We start from the raw sequence: 19,550 nt of genomic DNA on the forward strand, positions 1-19,550 counted from the left end.
ACTCCCCCCGTGGATGGCAAGAGCAGTGGCACAGAGCAACCCTGCACTTGCCCACGGCCATGACGATGGGCGGGGCTGGCACCCAGGCTGTCGAGGGCTGCTGTTCGTGCCCACTGGGTGGCCAGAAGGGGACCGGACATTGATCTTTAGGTTTGGCCCGGGCAGGTCTGTGGTGATCTTGACAAAGCTGTTTGGTGGAAGGTAAGAAAGTGGTGACAGCAACACAGGCAATCGAGGGCCTGGTCATCGACAGGAGACCAGGGGGTCCGGGACAGTGCAGGGGTGACATTCCCACCTGTCTGTGTGGGGGTGGGGGAAAGAAGTGGATGATGTGGGACAGACGAGGGTTCCAGGGTGGTGTGGGGGTGACATTCTCACCTGTCTGTGTGGGGGTGGGGGAAAGAAGCAGATGATGTGGGCCAGGCTGTGGGGACTCACAAGGAAGGCTGCGAAGGAGTGGCCCAGAGGGAGGAGGGACATGGAAGGACGCAGAAGGAGCATCACAGGCAGGAGGAGCCACCACCAAGCTGGACACTGTCCAGAGACCAGAGGCTGGCACAGGCCCAGCACAGACGTCACAGGGTGGGGCCGAATGGCAAGTCACCTGGGGTACGGAGGGACACGATTTTGGGGAGTAACCTTTGGGTCACGAGGACGGACTGAGGCACCTTTGGGAAGGACCCGAGAGGCGAGGAGCCCGTCTCAGTGCGTGATGTCGGGCGTGGGCGCCAGTGCTGCTCCTTCCGGGTTCCGTGCCTTGCGCTCACAGGAGCAGCAGCGGCGGCGCAGAGCACTGGACTGCAGGGACGGCCTGTCCCTCCTCCCCGTTCACGTCGCTCAGCGTCTGTCACACCGCAGGCAGCAGTCCAATGCTGCCTCATCTATCTTGTGTGTCCCTCTGACGTGCCCCGGACTTCCAGGTTTTGGTTTTCGGGTTTCTTTGTCGTTTCTGTTTTTGTGAGCGCTTCCTCCTCCCGTGAGGGCTCCAGCCTCATCCTGTGTCGGCCCCACCCAGCCCTGGACCAGCCGCTTCTCCGCGGAGCCCTGGTCCCTGTCGCTTCTGAGCCATTTCAGCAGGTGCAAGACAAAAGGCCACGTGAGTGGCTACCCCAAAATGTGTGTTTAACATAGATAAACAATACTTGGTGGCAAAATGCCAACCAAACCGAACTGCACAATTTTAACTGATGTTGGCCAAATCACACCTGGCAAATATGCAACTTTTAGCATGTTTTGCTGTGAAAATCAGAAATTGATTTCAAATTTCAAATTTTAGAGAGATATCTGAATACAATTGTTTCATTACTTTTTTCTCTAAAACCACCAGGACACGCAAGGACACCTGACATCACTGGGACTTTCAGAAGCAGCGAAAGAGAAAGGTCAGAGGTCAAAGCCTGGGTCCCCTGACAAGAGAGGGAAGCCCCCAGTGTGGGCTCCAGTCTCACCGGAGCTCAGTGCCAGAGCCGTCTCCGCCTCTGCCACGGCCGCCGTGGGCTGGGGCCAGACCGACCCAGGAGTGGAGCCGGCGACGCGCCCTGTGCTGGACTCCCGGCGTGTGCAGCCGTCCCGGTGCCCGGCTGGCGGGCTGGTGCCTGCAGACACCCTCTGTGACCTCCGGGGCCAGCTCCCTTCTCAGCATCCACGAGTGGGAGGAAGAGCTGCCTCTCCGGCCTCCCCAGCTGACGTGTTGCTGCGAATCAGTGGCATAGACGGCAGGCCACGCAGGTGAAGCGCCTGGTCACCGGGGTCCAGGCCTCAGTGCTGCAGGGGCAGAATGAGGTGCCCCGTGCACTGGCTCCTGTGCACAATCCCCAGGTGCCCGCTCTGTGCGGGCACACACTGGGTGCCAGGAGCTCAGCCATCACACTGATGGCCACCCCACGCGGTTTCCCCAGCAGGTGAGACGCTGCGTGTTAGGACCAGCTCCTCTGGGCAGGGCAGGGAGCCAGGGCAAAGCTGGCGGGAGGAGTTTCCGGTGCAACCAGGGAGTTCCTCCCCAGGGGCTGTGACTTGGAGACGGGAGAGTGTGGGACACATCTGTCCCCCTGCACACACAGAGACCCGTGGGGTCCCCACACGGTGCAGCGCACTGGCCAGCCCTGCTGCCTGCCCACCTCACCTGCCCCTGCTCTCCGCTGAGCGTGGGCAGACGCCGCATCTGCATTCCTCACCCTGGGGGAATCTGCTTCCTGTGGACGGCGACACACACAGACTAAATGAACCGAGGAACAGCTGGAGCCGGCAGAAGACAACGGGGCTGGGTTTGGGTTTTACATGGCACCCATGAGGAGAGCCTCACTGAGAAAGGAACTCTGGAAAAAAGAATGAGGTGGGCAGAGGCCTGAGAGGGTCCCTAGTGCTAGGTGGGGCAGAGGGGCAGAGGGACGTGTCCTGAGGGGGTGAGAGGAGAGAGCACTGGGGAGCCTGGGGCTGCCCCACTGGGCTGCGCCCACAGCCGCCTTCAAGCCAGTCCCCTGGGCGTTGCCCCCACATGGCACCGATCCACGCTGACCCCCAGTCCCCTGGGTGCTGCCCCCACAGGGCGCCCATCCACGCTGACCCCCAGTCCCCCGGGTGCTGCCCTCACAGGGCGCCCATCCACGCTGACCCCCAGTCCCCCGGGTGCTGCCCCCACAGGGCGCCCATCCACGCTGACCCCCAGTCCCCCGGGTGCTGCCCCCACAGGGTGCCCATCCACACTGACCCCCAGTCCCCCGGGTGCTGCCCCCACAGGGCGCCCATCCACGCTGACCCCCAGTCCCCCGGGTGCTGCCCCCACAGGACACCCATCCACGCTGACCCCCAGTCCCCCGGGTGCTGCCCCCACAGGGCGCCCATCCACGCTGACCCCCAGTCCCCTGGGTGCTGCCCCCACAGGGCGCCCATCCACACTGACCCCCAGGGCTGCTGGGTCCAGAGTGGGAGGGGCCCTTCCCTGCTGCCTCCCCGGATCCCTCCCATTACTCTGCACGGCCTTCGTGGGGTTCAGCTCTTGGGCCGTCGGGTACTTGGCGCCAGGCAGAGGGCAGACAGGCATGCGGCCCTGACCCCAGGCAGCACACAGCCTCACGGGGCATCCAGGCTGGCTGGGCAAGGTGACAGGGGTCTCTCCAAGCCCTGCGGAGAGTGCTCATGGCTTAGGTTGAGGCGGCGACCGGCCTGGCTGGGTGCAGGCTTCAAGCCTCACGGGCTCCGTGAGCGGTTTCCACTGCTGGTTCTATTTCAAAGCCTTCGCAGGGCTACCCACACCTCCCACACGTGCCACTCTGTGCAGGGCAGCTCCCCGACGGTGTGTGCTCAGGGTTGGTGAGCGGCTGTTCAGGGTCAGCTTTATGTATGTGAGGCTCAGGGCTGAGGGCAGGAGTCTGCGGCAGACGTCACGTCACCCCAACCCCAGCCTCCTCTTCTCACTCCTTGGTCCTACTCTGCCACTGACCTCCCACGTGGGCCCGTCTGGGATCAGCCATGGGAAGCTGGGTGGGCCCAGGCTTCAGCCCCCTCCTGGGAGCACAGCTGGCCCTAAAGAGGGAGGGTCCTCCCTCCATGGTAGGCACCTGGGCCCTGCCATGGCCACTCCTGGCACCATTGTTGCCACCGTGGGTCTGCCTGGGGGCCCGTGTAAGAGGAGAGAGGGGAGACTGGAACCCAGGTTTTCCCTACTCCCCTGAGTGCCAGGGACCCCACGCTCCTCAAGCCCTTCCTGGAGGCTCCTCCGGGGCCCTGTCGGGCTTTGTGTCAGCTGCCAGTTTCGGGCTGCAGCGAACTCAGGGCAGGAGGCGGCAGGAAGAGAGTGACGACAAGCCCATCTCCCAGCCCTCCTGCCGTCACTGGGCAGAGCCTGCACTCGGTGGGGCAAGGGGTCAGTGTGTCCACTCCACACACCCTGAGCCGAAATCCAGCCTCGTTCCTGTTATTCATCTCATCAAAAGGACATACGACTGACAACACACATCAAAAGAGAAATTAAGAAAACAATTCTATTTATAGCAGCATCAAAAGGAATGAAATACTTAGGAACAGACTTAACCAAGGAGGTGAAAAATGTGTATACTGAAAACTATAAAATGTTGCTGAAAGAAATTAAGAGATACAAGTAAATGCAAATACATTCTGTGTTCATGCATTGGAGGACCTAATATTGTTCACATGTCAATACCACCAAAAGCAATGTACACATTTAATATAATCCCTATCAAAATCCCAATGACATTTCTTACAGAAATAGAAAATCTATCTTAAAATTTTTTTTTTTTTTTTTTTTTTTTTTTGAGACGGAGTCTCACTCTGTTGCCCGGGCTAGAGTGAGTGCTGTGGCGTCAGTCTAGCTCACAGCAACCTCAAACTCCTGGGCTTAAGCGATCCTACTGCCTCAGCCTCCCGAGTAGCTGGGACTACAGGCATGTGCCACCATGCCCGGCTAATTTTTTGTATATATATATTTTAGTTGTCCATATAATTTCTTTCTATTTTTAGTAGGGACGGGGTCTCACTCTTGCTCAGGCTGGTCTCGAACTCCTGACCTCGAGCGATCCACCCGCCTCGGCCTCCCAGAGTGCTAGGATTACAGGCGTGAGCCACCGCGCCCGGCCCCAATGACATTTCTTACAGAAATAGGAAATCTATCTTAAAATTTTAAAAATATTCATTCTTAAATATGGAATCTCAAGGGACCTCAAACAGCCAAAACGATCTCGAAAAAGAAGAACAAAACTGGAGGACTCACACTTCCTGACTTCAAAATTTACCACAAAGCAACAGTAATCAAAACAGTGTGGCACTGGCACAGAGAGACATTACTCACCAAGGAACAGAGTGGAGAGCTCAGAAATAACCCTTGTGTATATGGTCAAATGATTTTCAACAAGAACATTCCATGGGGAAAGGACAGTCTTTGCAACAAACGGTGCTATGAAAACTGGATTTTGCAAAAGAATGAAGCTGGACCCTTACCTATCTCCATATATAAAACTTAACTCAAAACGTGTCAAAGACCTAAGACTACACAACTCCTCGAGAAATCTCAGGATGGAAGCTTCATGACATTGAATTCAGTAATAATTTCTTAAATATGACACCAAAAGCACAAGCAAAAACATTTAAAATAGACAAATTAGACTATATCAAACTTTAAAGCTTTTGTGCACCAAAAGATACAATCAACAGAGTAAACAGGCAACCTCTGGCATGGGAGAAAATATTTGCAAATCATTTCTCTGCTAAGGGGTGAATCCAGACTACATAAAGAACTGCCACAACTCAACAACACAAAAATAAAAATAGGCAAAATACTTGAACAGACATTTCTACAAAAAAGACACAAATGGCCAAAAGCACCTCAGAAGATGACCAACGTCCTAAATCATTATGGAAATGCAATCAAAACCACAATGAGATAACCGCCACCCTAACACCTATTAAGGTAGCAGTTATCCTATCACGTATCCAATCACATAACGAATCTCAACACTGAACAACAAAGCGAGTGACGGTGAGATGTGCAGAAACTGGAATCCTTGTGCACTGTTAGTGGGAATGTCTTATAAAATGGTGCAGTGATTCCTCAAAAAACTACAAATAGGATTACCGTGTGATCCGGCAATTCCACTTCCAGGTGTATGCCCCAAAAGTTGAGAGCAGAGTCACAAAGACATATTCACATACCATGCTCACAGAAGCATTATTCGTAACAGCCAAGAGGCAGGAGCACCCCAAGTGTTCACCGTGGTGAACGGAGGAGCGAAGTGTGGCCTGTACACACAAGGCGACAGTGCTCAGCTTTAAGACGCTGGGAAACTGACGCACGCTGCAACGTGGAGGAAGCTCGAGCACATTCCGCTAAATGAAACAAGCCCGTCACAAGAAGACAAAATCTTGTATGACTCCATTCGCACGCGGTCCCTAGAGTGTCAGATTCACGGAGACAGAGCGCAGCGTGGCGGGCGAGGGCCTGGGGGAGGCGGCTGGGGAGTTAGTGCTGCATGGCAGCAGTTTCCTGTTTGCAGCGTGAAACGAGTGCTGCAGATGGACGGTGGTGACGTTTGCTCGGCGTGGATGGACTGAATGCCACTGGATTGTATGCTTGAAAATGGTTAAGGAGGTAAATGCTATGTTACGTATCTTCCAGCACAGTTAAAAATAAAAATAAATGGTGGTAGCTCACACGTACCCAGGCAGGGCCTGAGGAGCCCTGTTTGCCTTTGCAAACCCACAGTCCAGCTCCTGTACCGAGCAGGCCACACAGCCGCGGGCGTCTCTCCCAGACCCAAGTTCAAAAGGATGGTTTTTGTTTGGTTTTCTCTGCTTTTTTCTTCTTTCCATTTTTACTTTCTTTTTAAATCTGTTTTCTTCCTAACCCCACCACCCGCAGAGGGCTGAGATGCAGAGCTCCATGTACTTTGCCCACGGGGCGTCTGCTCGCCGGCTTCCTGCAAGGCCGGTCTCCCGTGGGTTGATTCACTCCTTTTTATTCCCTTGCTGACTCTCATCACCACCCGCCACGGCCACCTAAGAGGAGACCATTTCAGATCATCCCTTGTGTGACTCTTATTACATGTCCTTGTAAAATACACGTGCATTTGTTCTTTTATGCCCGTGTCGTTACTCAAATAAACAGAACGGTTTAATGTCACTATTTCTCAGACTTTTCACTCTGCCTTTATCACCCACCGAGCTTCCCTGTGCACATCCAGGCCATGGCTCCAGGGCACACTTCCCCCACACCGCACGCTTTACTCCAGGAGTGGACACTGAGGTCCCCTCCCGTCCCCGCATCCACAGAACACCACAGGGAGCCTGTGTGCGCCTGTACGATCCTGTGGGAATTTCATCCCCAGAGATACTGGTCAGACGCTGGGCCACATGTGTCGCTGACTCCTTGGCGTGGTCTCTGGGAAGCCCCTCCCGCCTCCCCTGCCCGGCAGCAGGCGAGGTCTCCGTGTCTGCACACTCCCCCAGCACCTAGCACAAATCCAGGGCTCTCATTTTTGCCAGTCTAATTAGTACAACGTGGTATAAGTGTTGCATTTTGCATTTCTCTGGCTAGAAATGAGTTTTATCATCTCTTCATCAGTCTCTTGTATTTCCTCTTCTGTAAACTGCTGTTCGAAGCCTTTGCCCATTTTCTACAAAAGTTACAGAGTATTAGTTTATAGTTATGTAGTGTTAGTTCCCTATTGCTGATGTTACAAATTACTATAAACTTAGTGGCCTACCACACCACAAATTTATTATCTTACAGTTCTGGAAGTCAGAAGTCTGCGACAGGTCTCACTGGACTACGATTAAGGTGTCCACAGGACTGTGCTCTTTCTGGAGGCTTTGGGAGACATTCTGTCTTTCTCCCGGTCTAGAGGCTGCCAAGTTCTTTGTGCCATGGCCCCCTCCTCTACCTTCAAAGCCAGCACTTACCTTTTCTTTAAGCTTTATTTTATTTATAACTGACACACTCTGGGACACAGTGTGATGTTTCGATACATGCATAACTTGTACAATGATCAAATCAGGATAACTGGCACACCTATTACTTTACACATTTGTCATTTGTGATGATAACGTCCAAAATCCTTTCTCAGCGATCTTAAAACACACAATTACATTGCTATTAGCTATACATATGTTATTAGCTACTGTTAATAGAACACCAGAACTTACTCTTCCTGTCTGACCGTAACTTTCTACGCTTTGGCTGCCTGTCCCCCCAACTCCCTCCCAGCCTCTGGTGACCACTGTGCTACTCTCCACTTCTGTGGGATTAACTGTGTAGGTGCCACATGTCAGTGAGCTCATGTGTTTGCCTTTCTGTGTCTGGCTTATTTCACTTAACATAATGTCCTCTAGATGTATCCATGTTGCTGAAAATGACAGCACTTCATTCTGTTTTACGGCTAAACAGTATTCCACTGTGTGTGTGTATCACGTTTTCTTTACCCATTCATCTGTCGGTGGGTATTTAGGTGGATTCCACACCCTGGCTATTGTGACTAGCGCTGCAGCGAACCTGGGATGCAGGTGGGACTCTTGCAATTACACAGCCTGCCCCCCACCCAGTAATCCAAGAATACCTCATCTAGAGGTCAAACTGATTAGTAACCTTAATGCCATCTGCAACCCCAATCTCCCTTGCCATGTAAGGGGACATACCCACAGGTTCCAGGCATCAGGACATGCACATCTTTGGAGACGGTCATTCTGCCCCCTACAGCGTATTTTCTGGCTTATTTGAAGGAGTTCTATATATGTTCTAGAGCCTTGCTGGGTTCAGACTTCACATACGTCTTTTCCTCTCTCTCATTTTTCATTAACTTTATCCACCTAATTCTTCTTTGAAATCTTTAATTTGGTATAATCTCATTTACCAAATTTTTGTCTTATAATTTTTGCTTTTTCTTCGAGACAGGGTCTCTCTTTGTTGCCCAAGCTGCAATGCGGTAGCACAATCATATCTCACTGCAGCCCCAAACTCCTACGCTCAAGTGATCCTCCTGCCTCAGCCTCCAGAGTAGCTGGGACTCCAGGCATATGCCACCACGCCTGGCTAATCTTTTTATTTTTGCAGAGATGGGGTCCTGCCATGTTGTCCAGGCTGGTCTTAAACTCCTGGCCTCAAGTGGTCCTCCTGCCTTGGCCTCCCAAAGTGCTGGGATTACAGGCGTGAGCCACTGTGTCCAGCCCTGCTTTTTAAAGATTTTATTTAGGAATTTCTTTTCTGTCTCCAGGCAATAAAGGTATTTTACTACTTTTTTGTATTAACTTTATGACTTTTACCTTTCACATTTAGGCTTTTAATACATCTGGAGTCTACTCTATCTGATTTTATGCAAACAGCACACTATTTTTATAACTATGACTTTATCATGTGTTCTCCTCTCTGAAAAGTCAGGGCTTCTAGCCTGATTCTTCTTCAATGTTGACATATCTATCTTTTCTTGAATCTTTAGTAACCTATAGGCTTTCATGTGAATTTTAAAGTCTTACTGAGTTCTTCACAATCTACCTGGAATCGTGATTTGTAATCACATCATATTTACTGCAGTGAGGAGAACTCACACATTTGTATTATTAACTTGTTCTAAACAAAGCAGGAAATCTCTCCCTTTTAATCATATTTTCTTCTGAGTATTAAGTTTTGGCCACAGAGCTCTTACGCATCTAACTTAGGTTACCTTCTGGATAATGCATAAGCTTTGATGCCATTATGAATAGTATGCTATTTTTAAAATTATATTTTGTTATTGCTAGTACAGAAAAAGGCTATTCATTTTTGTATGCTGATCTTGTATCCTGAAAACCTGCTGAATTATTTTATTTGTTCTAATAGGTTATGATTCTCTTGGCTTTCCTAGAAAGATCATCGTATCCTGTTTTATTTCTTCTCCTCAAATCCTCACTCTCTTATTTCTTTATTTCCTTCTACATCCGCAATGACTTCTAGTGTCACATAAAACATCAGCTGCGGGAACGGCCGTCCTTGCCTCCTTATCTCGAAGTGGAGGCATCTTGTGTTCTAACTATGTTTGTGGTGAGGTTTTGTGCACGACCTTCACTAAGTTCAGTTCTCTTCTGCTCCTGGTTTCGTAGGAGCGCTTGCCACCACAGGTGCTAACCCTCAGCAAGTGTTCTGCATTAAGTGAGTTACCATGTTGTTTTTTCCTAGTAATAAGTTAAAGTAGTGATTTGCACTGATACAGGTTCTCATGTTGAATCAACCCTGAAATCATGTGATAAATCCTATTAGGTCACAGTGTTTTATTAGATTGGTTTTAAATGTACCTCTGAAATTGGTAAACTCAATTTTTAAGTACAGTTATTAATAAAATGGGCCTGTTCTTTTCTTTCTAAAATTATACTTACATGATATTAAGAGTCTATAAAGTGCTAAGGAACTTTTATTCTCTCTTTTCTGGAACAATCTGTATATGTTAAAAATCAAATGTTCCTTAAATTAAGGTGTAATTTACTCATAAAACTGTGTGAGAACCGTTTTTGAAAGGGAGGTCTCTGGTTCTCACTTAAATGCCTTTAACATCTATCGATTTTCTCAAGTTCTGTTTCTTCCTGAGTCCACTTAGCACTTTGTATTTCCCCAGGAAGCTGTGGATTTCCACCGTTCTCCAGCGTGGGAGCGCGCGGCTCTTCCCAGCACTGACTCTCCTCTCAGCTGTGTCTGCAGCTGCTGCTTCTCACTCTTTGTCCCGTGGGTCACCGCCAGTACCGGCCTCCATTCTCCTCCATCAGTCTCACCAGAAATCTAGCCAGGGACTCCAAAAACACCCCAAATAACCAAAACAGCTTTGCTAATTTTCTGTTTTTCTGCATTCGCTGTTTCACTGATTTCCTTGCTCTTCTTTCCAACCTCTTGGGTTGGCTTCTCTCAGTATTTTTAACTTTTCACGTTCCTTAGCAGGTCTGTTTACAGTTACAAACTCCCTTCTGAGCACAGCTGGGGCCGTGTTGCACCAGCTTAGACGTGTGCTGCGTCCTAATCACCCGGCCCTAACAATTACCATGCTTCTTATGATTTTATTTCTAACATGAGTTTTTATAACATGTTATTTATATGAACTATTCCTTTATTATTAATTTCCAGTGTAATTGCCTCATGTTCTCCATAGGCTATATTACAGGTAGCTGGGCTTCACTGAGGCCTGTATACATTCTAGTTTTGTAATGTTCTCTGTATGCTTAAAAAGCAACATGTAGAGTTCAAAATATACCTAATTGCTCGAACTTATTTATTACATCATTTAAGACACTAATACTCTGGCTTATTTTTCACTGGCCTATTTCCTGGAGTGGTGTATTAAAATCACCAGATACGACTGCTTATTCGCCCAACATCTCCCAAGTTTATAAGCACATCTCAAACCACAGGCACTGGGGTCTGCAGGGTGTCTGTCACCAGGTTACCATGAAACCACCCCCCCTCCTGGTGCCCCCGAGCCCGGGCTCTCATGGCCCACTCTTTCCAAATGCCCCAGGACTACCCTCAGCCCCCACACAGCCTGCCTGTCCTTCACTCGTGAGGCCTGGGCTTCCCTTCTGCCCTGGGTTCCTCAGGGTTGACTCCAAGGAGCAGCCAGAAGCCCGTGTGAGGGGCCCACCGGGCAGGGACTGGACCCGGGTGTTCCAGCACAGCCAGCTCACAGCTACCAAAACCAGGAATCCCCAGGTTCCCAAAGTCGCACACAGGACAGCCTCCAGGACACCCATGGACGGGTGCAGGGGACAGCACGGCACGGTGCCACTTCAAAAACATTCCGCCTTTCAAGGCTGAGTCCGACTTTGTCAGCCACACTCGTGGTCAGCAAGCAAGCGAATGAAGCACGGTTCTCAGCGACTCACCTTCTCCCATAGGCAGGCTGTAGGGTTCAGAGCAGACGCACAGACAGCAAAGGCTCAGCTTATGTAACTCAGAGCTCCATACGCAGAACTGGGATGTATAGGACGGGTGTTTGTCAGGGAGCCACCGACCTGGAACACAAACACACGGGCTGTGTGAGCTCACGTGTGGACGGTCTTGTCCACTCGAACCGGGCTTCAGCAGAACCACCTCTCGCATCAGCAGAGCAGTAAACGTTCCTTCAGCGTGGGGTGCGGGGAGGGCAGGCAGCAGGCGCCCGTCCTGGGCACACTGCCCTGAGCACCCCGAACGAGCAACCCCACACACAGGCAGGCTTCCGCTTCGCAGATGAGAAACCCAAATACAATGTGGTCAAATTGTGTGAGTGTTCTCCTTATAGTATTTAGTACATTTTTTGTATGTATACTGATTTTGAAAGAATATTTATTAAATCGTGTGTTAATTTAAATACATTGCTGGTTTTCTAATTTTAGTCAGTAAAATAATTTCGCTCAATCTCTTCAATCTCAGCACACAACTCTGTCCCTGTGGAGCCACCGTACGGCCATCTAGCGCTGCTCCAGAGCTTGTCGTCTTCTCCTTGGCCTACGTCTTTGACTTTCCACTTTGTAAATTCATGTTTAGTGCCAACAGCCCAGTGACAGGTACCCATTTTCTTAACATTGCCCTCTTTGCTGTGTTTTTAAAATCGACTCTGGAGGTGCATATTGATGACCTCCATGAGTCACTGCTGTGGACGTCTTCAAGGCTTGCTCACGACAGCAGCCGACACTTGGAACTGAGACCACAGCACCACACGTAAGTGGAAACGGTGTGAAATGTTTCTACGAGCCAATCAGGTAACCAACTTAGGCAAAACTCAGCAGTACCGACTGAGGTTGTTTCAAGCTAATATACCCTTATCCCTGCACCACTCTGAGGTTCAAAATGAAAGGAATGAGAAAACGCCAAATGCAAACAAGTTCCACGAGGGAATGTGAGCAAAGCCCCCTAGTTGGCCGGCACACAGGTGGAAGACAGTCGCGCAGCATGTTACTGACAGGAGGACCAGAGAGACGCCTGCCGCCGAGTTAGGCCTTGGGTGGGTACATGGACATGCACTAGAAACGAGTGAGGTGTGTACAGCCGTGTGCTGCAGGACAACATGTTGGTCAGTGACAGGCTGCATATATGACGGGGGCCCCATGAGATCACAATGCCGTGCTTTTACTGCACCTTCTCGATGTTTAGAGACAAACACTCACCACTGCGACACAGCTGCCCACGGTGCTCAGCTCAGCCACAGGCCACGGCCCAGGAGGACAGGCTGCACACAGAGCAGAGGCGTGTAGGAGACTACACCATCTAGGTGTGTGCAAACACTGTCTATGACGCTCACACCACGAAATGCTTCATTGAATTAAACTGATAAATGTTACACCTTTCACAGGGAAATAATCACGTAAAATTGGCAGATTGTCCTGGAGCCTATGCCAGAGCAGAGACAGGAAAAGAATGTGCAGAGGAGAGAATACTGTGGGGTCCTAAGAGGCCCAACTCTGACAATACCACTCGCAAGAAGAGAAGATTCCATCCAAAAAGGCAGATAATGAGAATAGCTCTGACTTTGTGGGTCAGCGCACTGATGGCTAGGGGGTCAAAGGAGGGACTCAACAATGCGGGAGACCAGAGTGACCCCGGGACAGTGATTTAGGCAGAGGAGAGAAGGAGACCAGACGTGGTGATCTCGGGGCAGTGATGCCACCAGAGGAGAGAGAGAGAATCTGGGAAGAAGGCACCCCTGGGAATGTTGGCAGAAAAGGGAAGGAAGTACAGAAAGAGTGGAGGTTAAGTTTCCTACAGAAGAAATAAGAGAATCGAGGTATCAGAGGAGATCTTGATTTTACCCCATCTCCAAAACTCTCATTCATTTTTTTTTTTAATTACACTTTGCTGACAAACAGAAAGGATCCTTATGGACAAAGCCACCCACTTCCCTCGACACAGCCCTTTCCAGTAGAAACATCTGCTATTGCTAGTTCAGGAAGAATCTTAGAGCTTTAAAAATAAACACAAGAAAAGGCATGCAAAATCCCTCTGATAAATGATCTTCTCAAAGTAGCAGACCATCTCTAAGTCCATTCTGGTTCTGTGAGAAGGAAAGAGAAAGTGAAAACTAAAACCTCTTCAGCTGATGAAATTACTCGCCAACCACAAAGCAGAGGAGAACGCCAACACAGCAGCCAGTACAAATTAAAACTGTTAAAAATCATGTGCAGATGTGAGAAAAACCAGAAATGAAAAACCAAAAATGTCAAGAATACAAATAGACAATAAAAACAAAACAGGAAGCTGTGAAATAAGAATTAGCTTAACCTATGAAAGAAATGAAAAAGAAAGACAAAATCAACCTAGAAATAAAGACTGTTACAAGCCACCAAAGAGAATAAATTCAAGTGGAGGTGTAAGGGACTGAAAAACATCAAGAGAAAATGAAACAAATCAAGAGGCTGGAAGGGATCAAAGAGAAACTGATGGATACAGATCGCAGGCTGAAAGGATCCAGGAAGCACACATTGGAGCTTCCAAAAAAGAGAGGCAAAACTATAGAAGAGAACTAATACGTCAATCCCAGAAATGTTTTTAGGTAAAAAAAAACCAAAAAAACCCAAAACTATGAATTGAGGAGGTTCACTATGTACCAGAACAAATGGACCCGAATGGTCACCCCTAAGGTACGTCCTGATAATTCATTAAGACTTACAGGTAACAGCTGTGGGCTCTAGGCAAAACCCAGCTCACTCAAGAAAGGAAAAAAATCAGACTGGTATCAGATTTTTTGACAGCAAAGTACAAAATAAGTGAAGAGAGGAGTAATATTTTCATAAACTGATGGAAAAATAAAGTGTGACTAAAGGATCTTATGTCAGCCAAACTGTCCTTCGGAATTAAAGCTACAGAAAAATAGTTTCAAATATCCCAGAACTCAATGAATATAATGTTTACAAGCCCTTCGTGAGATCCTTCCCCAGGACAATCACCCTCAAACGGAGAGATAACTAGGAAATTTGGCATACACAAAAATAACGAGTCTTATTAAAAATAACCCCAAAACACAGAAGCTGGCTTAATAAAGCAGAAACTATAGGTGTTGGAAAAAGACATAGAAACACATTGACAATAGCAAACGTTGACACAGCACAGTCAGCCCAAAGCAGGCTGAGGGTAAACTAGCAGGCAGACGCGATGGAGGGCTGGTGACAGGCAGACACCAGGGACACACGCCAGGCTCTAGGCTCCAGCGACAGAGAACAGGTTTCTTCTTAAACACACTTGGGACACGCACAGCAAAGCCTAGCTTCTCTTAGGGCACAAAGAAAATCTCAAAAAGTTACATGAAATAGAATGGTACAGACAGCAGACGGCAGTCTGGACAAAAACACAAGACCAGAAATTAATGAATTTTAACCAAAGGACATTCCCCTGGTCATTTACATATTTTAGAAACATACACAGGGAACTGGGTCATGAAATATGTGTGTATGTGTGTACATATAGCCCTGATGGCACTAAATTCTGAGGAACGCCCTGAGACCAGAGACTAGACAGTGGCAGACAGACACGTGGGTGACCCACTTCTTCCGCCCTCACCAACACGCCTCGGGGAGCCTGAGACCAGCACCCGCCGGGGTGGCTGTGAGGACGATGGGAATCGAAGCGAGGAGAAGCCCTGCCGCCCCCTTTCCGGTGGGAAAGCACGACTGCTTGGGAAGGAGGGACACAGAAGATGCGTGAGGTACACGTTCCCTCTCCCCCGCTGTCCTGCCCGCTCTGTGCGACTCAGTGAGCAGTGACAGAGGCAATGGTTTCTAACGTCTTGCTGAACAGGCTGCCACAACAAATCAGCTTCAAAGGACAGGGCCCCCGGGGATGTCACATTCTCTCCTGGGCGCAGTCCAGACAAAAGATACTCACTCAGCTGTAAACCACACACGCACACACACACAGGCAAACGCTCACAGTCACACACGTGTGCACGCGCACATGGGCACGTGGGTACATAAGCAGCTCACGTTGCTATCCGGGCTCTTAACAAATGGCTTGGGCTTCGCCAGAGGGGTTGGAACATCAGAGCAGCCGGAGGCAAAGTGCCGTTCGACTCTCTCTGCTGGTGTCCTCCGCGGGCGTCCTCCGCGTCCCCCCCTTTCGGGCAGCCGCTTTAAGGAAACCATGTCTGAGTGAGGGATCGTCCGGCGGCAGATGCTCCTTGTGAACCACGACTGGTTAAGAAACATAAAAGGCATAAGGAAGCCAAACTGTCACCCGCCCTCCCAGGTGGACTCCTCGGGAAGAAAGGTATGGTCCTTCCAGGGAGAAAAGTTTGGAAAATCTTCAACCTGATACCTTAAATCTCTGCAGCACCCTGTAAAAAAAGAGTCTAAGAATTCATAAAAGAAACCTCTGCTTAATATAAAATTTTGTTCAACTTTAAAGCAAAAACTATACATACAAACATATATACACATGAGGGGCTTCAAAAAGTTCATGGAAAATAGAACTAAAAGATAAAAATTAAAAATATAAACTTTATTACTCAACATAAGCTTTTGTAAGTGATGACAGCAGCCATTTAGTCCCTCCCCAAACCACAGGGGTGCTGAGACCTAACCGTGTCAGCGCTGTCTTCTTTACGTTAACTGGAGAAAAACGGGTGCCCTTTGAGGACTTTCTAAGATTAGGAAACGAAAAGTCATTAGGAGCCAAGTCAGGACTGTGAGGCGGATGCCTGGGGACCTCCCTCGAAACCCTCCAACACTGCCCTGCGTGACGAGAGGCTGCGTGGGGGGAGGGACTCTCTGGCGAGGCTTTCCTGGCGTTTTCTGCGGAGCTTTGGCTGACTCTCCCGGAACGCTCCCCCATAGCAGATGCCGCTGTTCGCTGGCCCTCCAGACAGCAGGGCTCTGAGCCCCCCGAAACTGCTGCCGTGAGCTCTGCCCTGGCCCGGCCTGCTGTGCTGGGACTGGACACGCCCACCGCTTGGTGGCCCTGCTGTGACGGCTCCGTCTTCAGCGTCATACCTAAAGCCGCATTTCACCTCCTGTCACTGTTCCTCAAAGAAGCACGTCAGGACCTTGATCCCACTCGTCTGCAGCCGATCTGGGCGCGACGGTTTTGGCGCCCAGTGAGTGGGAAGTTTGCTCAGCTTTGGTGTTTCAGCCAGAACTGCGTGAGCTGAACCGGCTGGGACGTCTGTGGCCTTGGCTGTTGTTTGTGCTGTCACGTGTCAGCCTCTTTGGCTAGGGCAGGAACAAGGAGAATTTTTTCCTCACAGACTGATGTGGTGGCCTGCTGCCGCGAGCTTCATCTTCAAATCATCTTGTCCCTTTTTAAAACGAGTTATCCATGCGTAAACTGATGATTTCTTTGAGGCCTTGTCCCCACAAACTTTCTTTCACTCAAGCTTCACCATAAATTTGATGCTTGTGCTTGTTTCAATTTTAGCAGAATTCACGTTGCCCTGATAGGATCTCTTTTCATACTGATGTCTTATCCTTTTAGTGCCTCAAACTAGATCCTGTTCAGACAAGTTATAAAAAGCTAGTATGAGTTTATTTGGCTACAAAAAACTGAAATCCATGCATAGTTTTTTTCACAATATGCATTTTCCATGAACTTTTTGAAGACCGCTCTCACGCGTGTGTGTGTGTGTGTGTGTGTGTGTGTGTGTGTCTGTCAACTCAGACCTAGCCTTCTTCTTATGAATTTGTCTGGAGAGGAAGAAATACAAGCCCTGGTTTCATATGTGCTGAAGTTTGGACCCTAACTTTGCCACTTTTGGGTCCAACACCCGGAAGCCCCTCAGCTTCCTCAAGCGTGAAATGAGGAAACCACACTGTCCTCGCGGCGCGGCATGCACCACGCTCAAAGGGAGCAACGCGTGCTTGACACAGAGACCGAGCTCCCAAAGGAACAGAGGAACCCGGATTAATTACTATCTCCTTCTATTCTTGCTACACGAAATTCTCCAGCCAAGCTGAAATCTATCCTGGCAGGTGTCCTGGGGCTTCAACAAGGGTGGAGGGACAGGTAGAGAATGTGTCCCCTCAGGTCTCTGCATCTAAAGCCAGGCAGCCAAGTGAAGGGCTCCAGAGGCACGCGCAGCACCGCCACCCCAACCGTCCACTCATAAAAAGCCTTCAGGGACCAGGACACTCCCAGTTAATAGCTTCCAACCAGTGTTCAATGCAACAATGCCTAGGATTTCCCTGAGTGGGCTTCACAATGGCAGAGCATGTCCTAAATGCAGTGGGTCGAGCCTCCATCTCACAGGGCATGCCCTGGGCCAGACAGATCAGCCCAACTGAAAACAAGCACGGCCGTGCCAACAACCAGACCCTGGCGGGGAGGCCTGTGATTTTGGGTAGAAACACTGGGAAGAAAGACCTGGAGGAGGTTAGGCTGGGAGACAGGGCTCACCAGGGAAGGCTGCTACGACGAGGAGGAGCAGGAAGTTCACGGGCCCCAAACTGTCCATCTGGTGGGAGATGTCAACACACCTCTCTCAACTACAGTTCACACAAGCATGTTCCCCAAACATGATACAGATGTAGCATATATGAACAATACAAAAGCAGGACAGTGTGTGTGCATAAAACTCTGCACCTGACAATCAGTGGCAACACATTCTCCTAAAGCTCTCAGAGAACAAAACAAAAATTGACAGTGTTTTAGCTCTTAACGCAAGAATCAACAGAACATGCTTTCTACCTACGAGGCAATTAAACATCATCAGCAAAAGATAACTTTACAGTTCTCTTGGACATAATGTTTTTAAAATGCTTCTAAATGAGAAATAGATGGAAATATCATAACAAAACTAGAAAACAGACCTCAACAACAGTAAAATTACTGCATGACAATATTTGTAGCTAGCAGCTACAACAGGACTTCCAGGGAAGTTGACAGCTTTAAAAGGGACAAAGAAATGCAGAAAATTAGTGAGTCAAGAACCAGAAAAAAACCAGAAGTAGAAAGAAGGTAATGACAAAGAAAATATCAAGTTAAGCAAAGGAAAAAAGTCAGCTGAAAAGATCAACAAATACACAAGTTGATTCTTACAAAAAAGTCTAAATAATATACAACTCTCTAGTGAGACTGATCAAGAAAAACCACTGAGAAGACACAGACGATCGTACCCATTAACGGATGACACAGGATCGGGACCAGGTGGGGCAGACACATCTCTCCCCAGTCTTCCTGCTGAACCCTGAAAGGCAGAGAGAAGGCGGGGTGGCTAGGGTCCTCGAGATTGAAGAGTAACACAGACATGAGTTCACTAATCCTGGCTTGTATTGTTTTGTTTTTTCCTCCTATATATTCCAGACAAGTCACTGGAAAAGCCTGCAACCTACAAATGCCAAAGGACCCACACTGAAGAAAAGTCTCAAGAAAAGCCTACTCTCCAGGGAAAGGATTGGGATTGGGGGACCTAGGAAGTCAGAAAGAATTGTGATGATGCCTGCCCTAGTCCAGGCAGAGACGACAGGACAGCTTGTTCCCACCACCCTGCAGGGCACAGAGCCACCGCCGAGGCTGAGTTGGGGCCCACACTTCCACTCCCACCCTGCGGTACCAGGGCTTCTCCCTCCATGGCGGGGTCGGCAGAGGTCATGTGTGTGCCTGGATTGCCACCCAGCTCGTTGGTAACAAGGAGTCCCTTCCAATCATGGTGTAGCAGAGTCCTGCTAAAACAGGAGATTTATATAAGATTCAGAATCTCATAGTATAAGAACCCAAACTTCCAGGATGCAAACAAAAATTGCTTGTCATACCAAACACTAGGAATATCTCAACATGAAAGAGAAAAGAACATCAACAGGTGCCAATGCTGAGACAACACAGATGCCAGAATTATCTAACAAGGATTTTAACGCAGCTTCACTGAGCATTTACAGACGTGCTCGAAGCAAACTCTGACAAAACTCAGCAAATAAACAGGAGACACAATAAACCACCAAAAATCAATAAAAAATTAAATAGACAATCTCAATACTCCTACAGCAGTTAAAGAAGTTGAACTGGTAATAAAAACCTCTAGGAAAAGAAATCCAAGTCCAGATGGTTTCACTAGAGAATTTTACCAAACATTTGAAGAATGAACACAAACTCCAGGCAATCTTTTAGAAAAAATAGAAGAACATCTGTCAAC

At 48.9% G+C, this 19,550-nt stretch overlaps 1 protein-coding gene across 1 annotated transcript in view; it reads right to left on the minus strand.

Moving 5' to 3' along the window:
• PCBP3 (poly(rC) binding protein 3) overlaps positions 1 to 19,550 on the minus strand; it is a 236,683-nt gene that overhangs the window by 65,463 nt on the left and 151,670 nt on the right. The window contains exon 4 of the mRNA XM_069472199.1: positions 11,344 to 11,472. Coding sequence (XP_069328300.1) covers positions 11,344 to 11,353 — 10 coding nt within the window. The 5' untranslated portion in view covers positions 11,354 to 11,472. The remainder of the gene's footprint in view (positions 1 to 11,343; positions 11,473 to 19,550) is intronic.

The sequence above is a fragment of the Eulemur rufifrons genome, chromosome 7 (assembly GCF_041146395.1).
Source record: "Eulemur rufifrons isolate Redbay chromosome 7, OSU_ERuf_1, whole genome shotgun sequence".
In the NCBI taxonomy this organism is placed as follows: domain Eukaryota; kingdom Metazoa; phylum Chordata; class Mammalia; order Primates; family Lemuridae; genus Eulemur; species Eulemur rufifrons.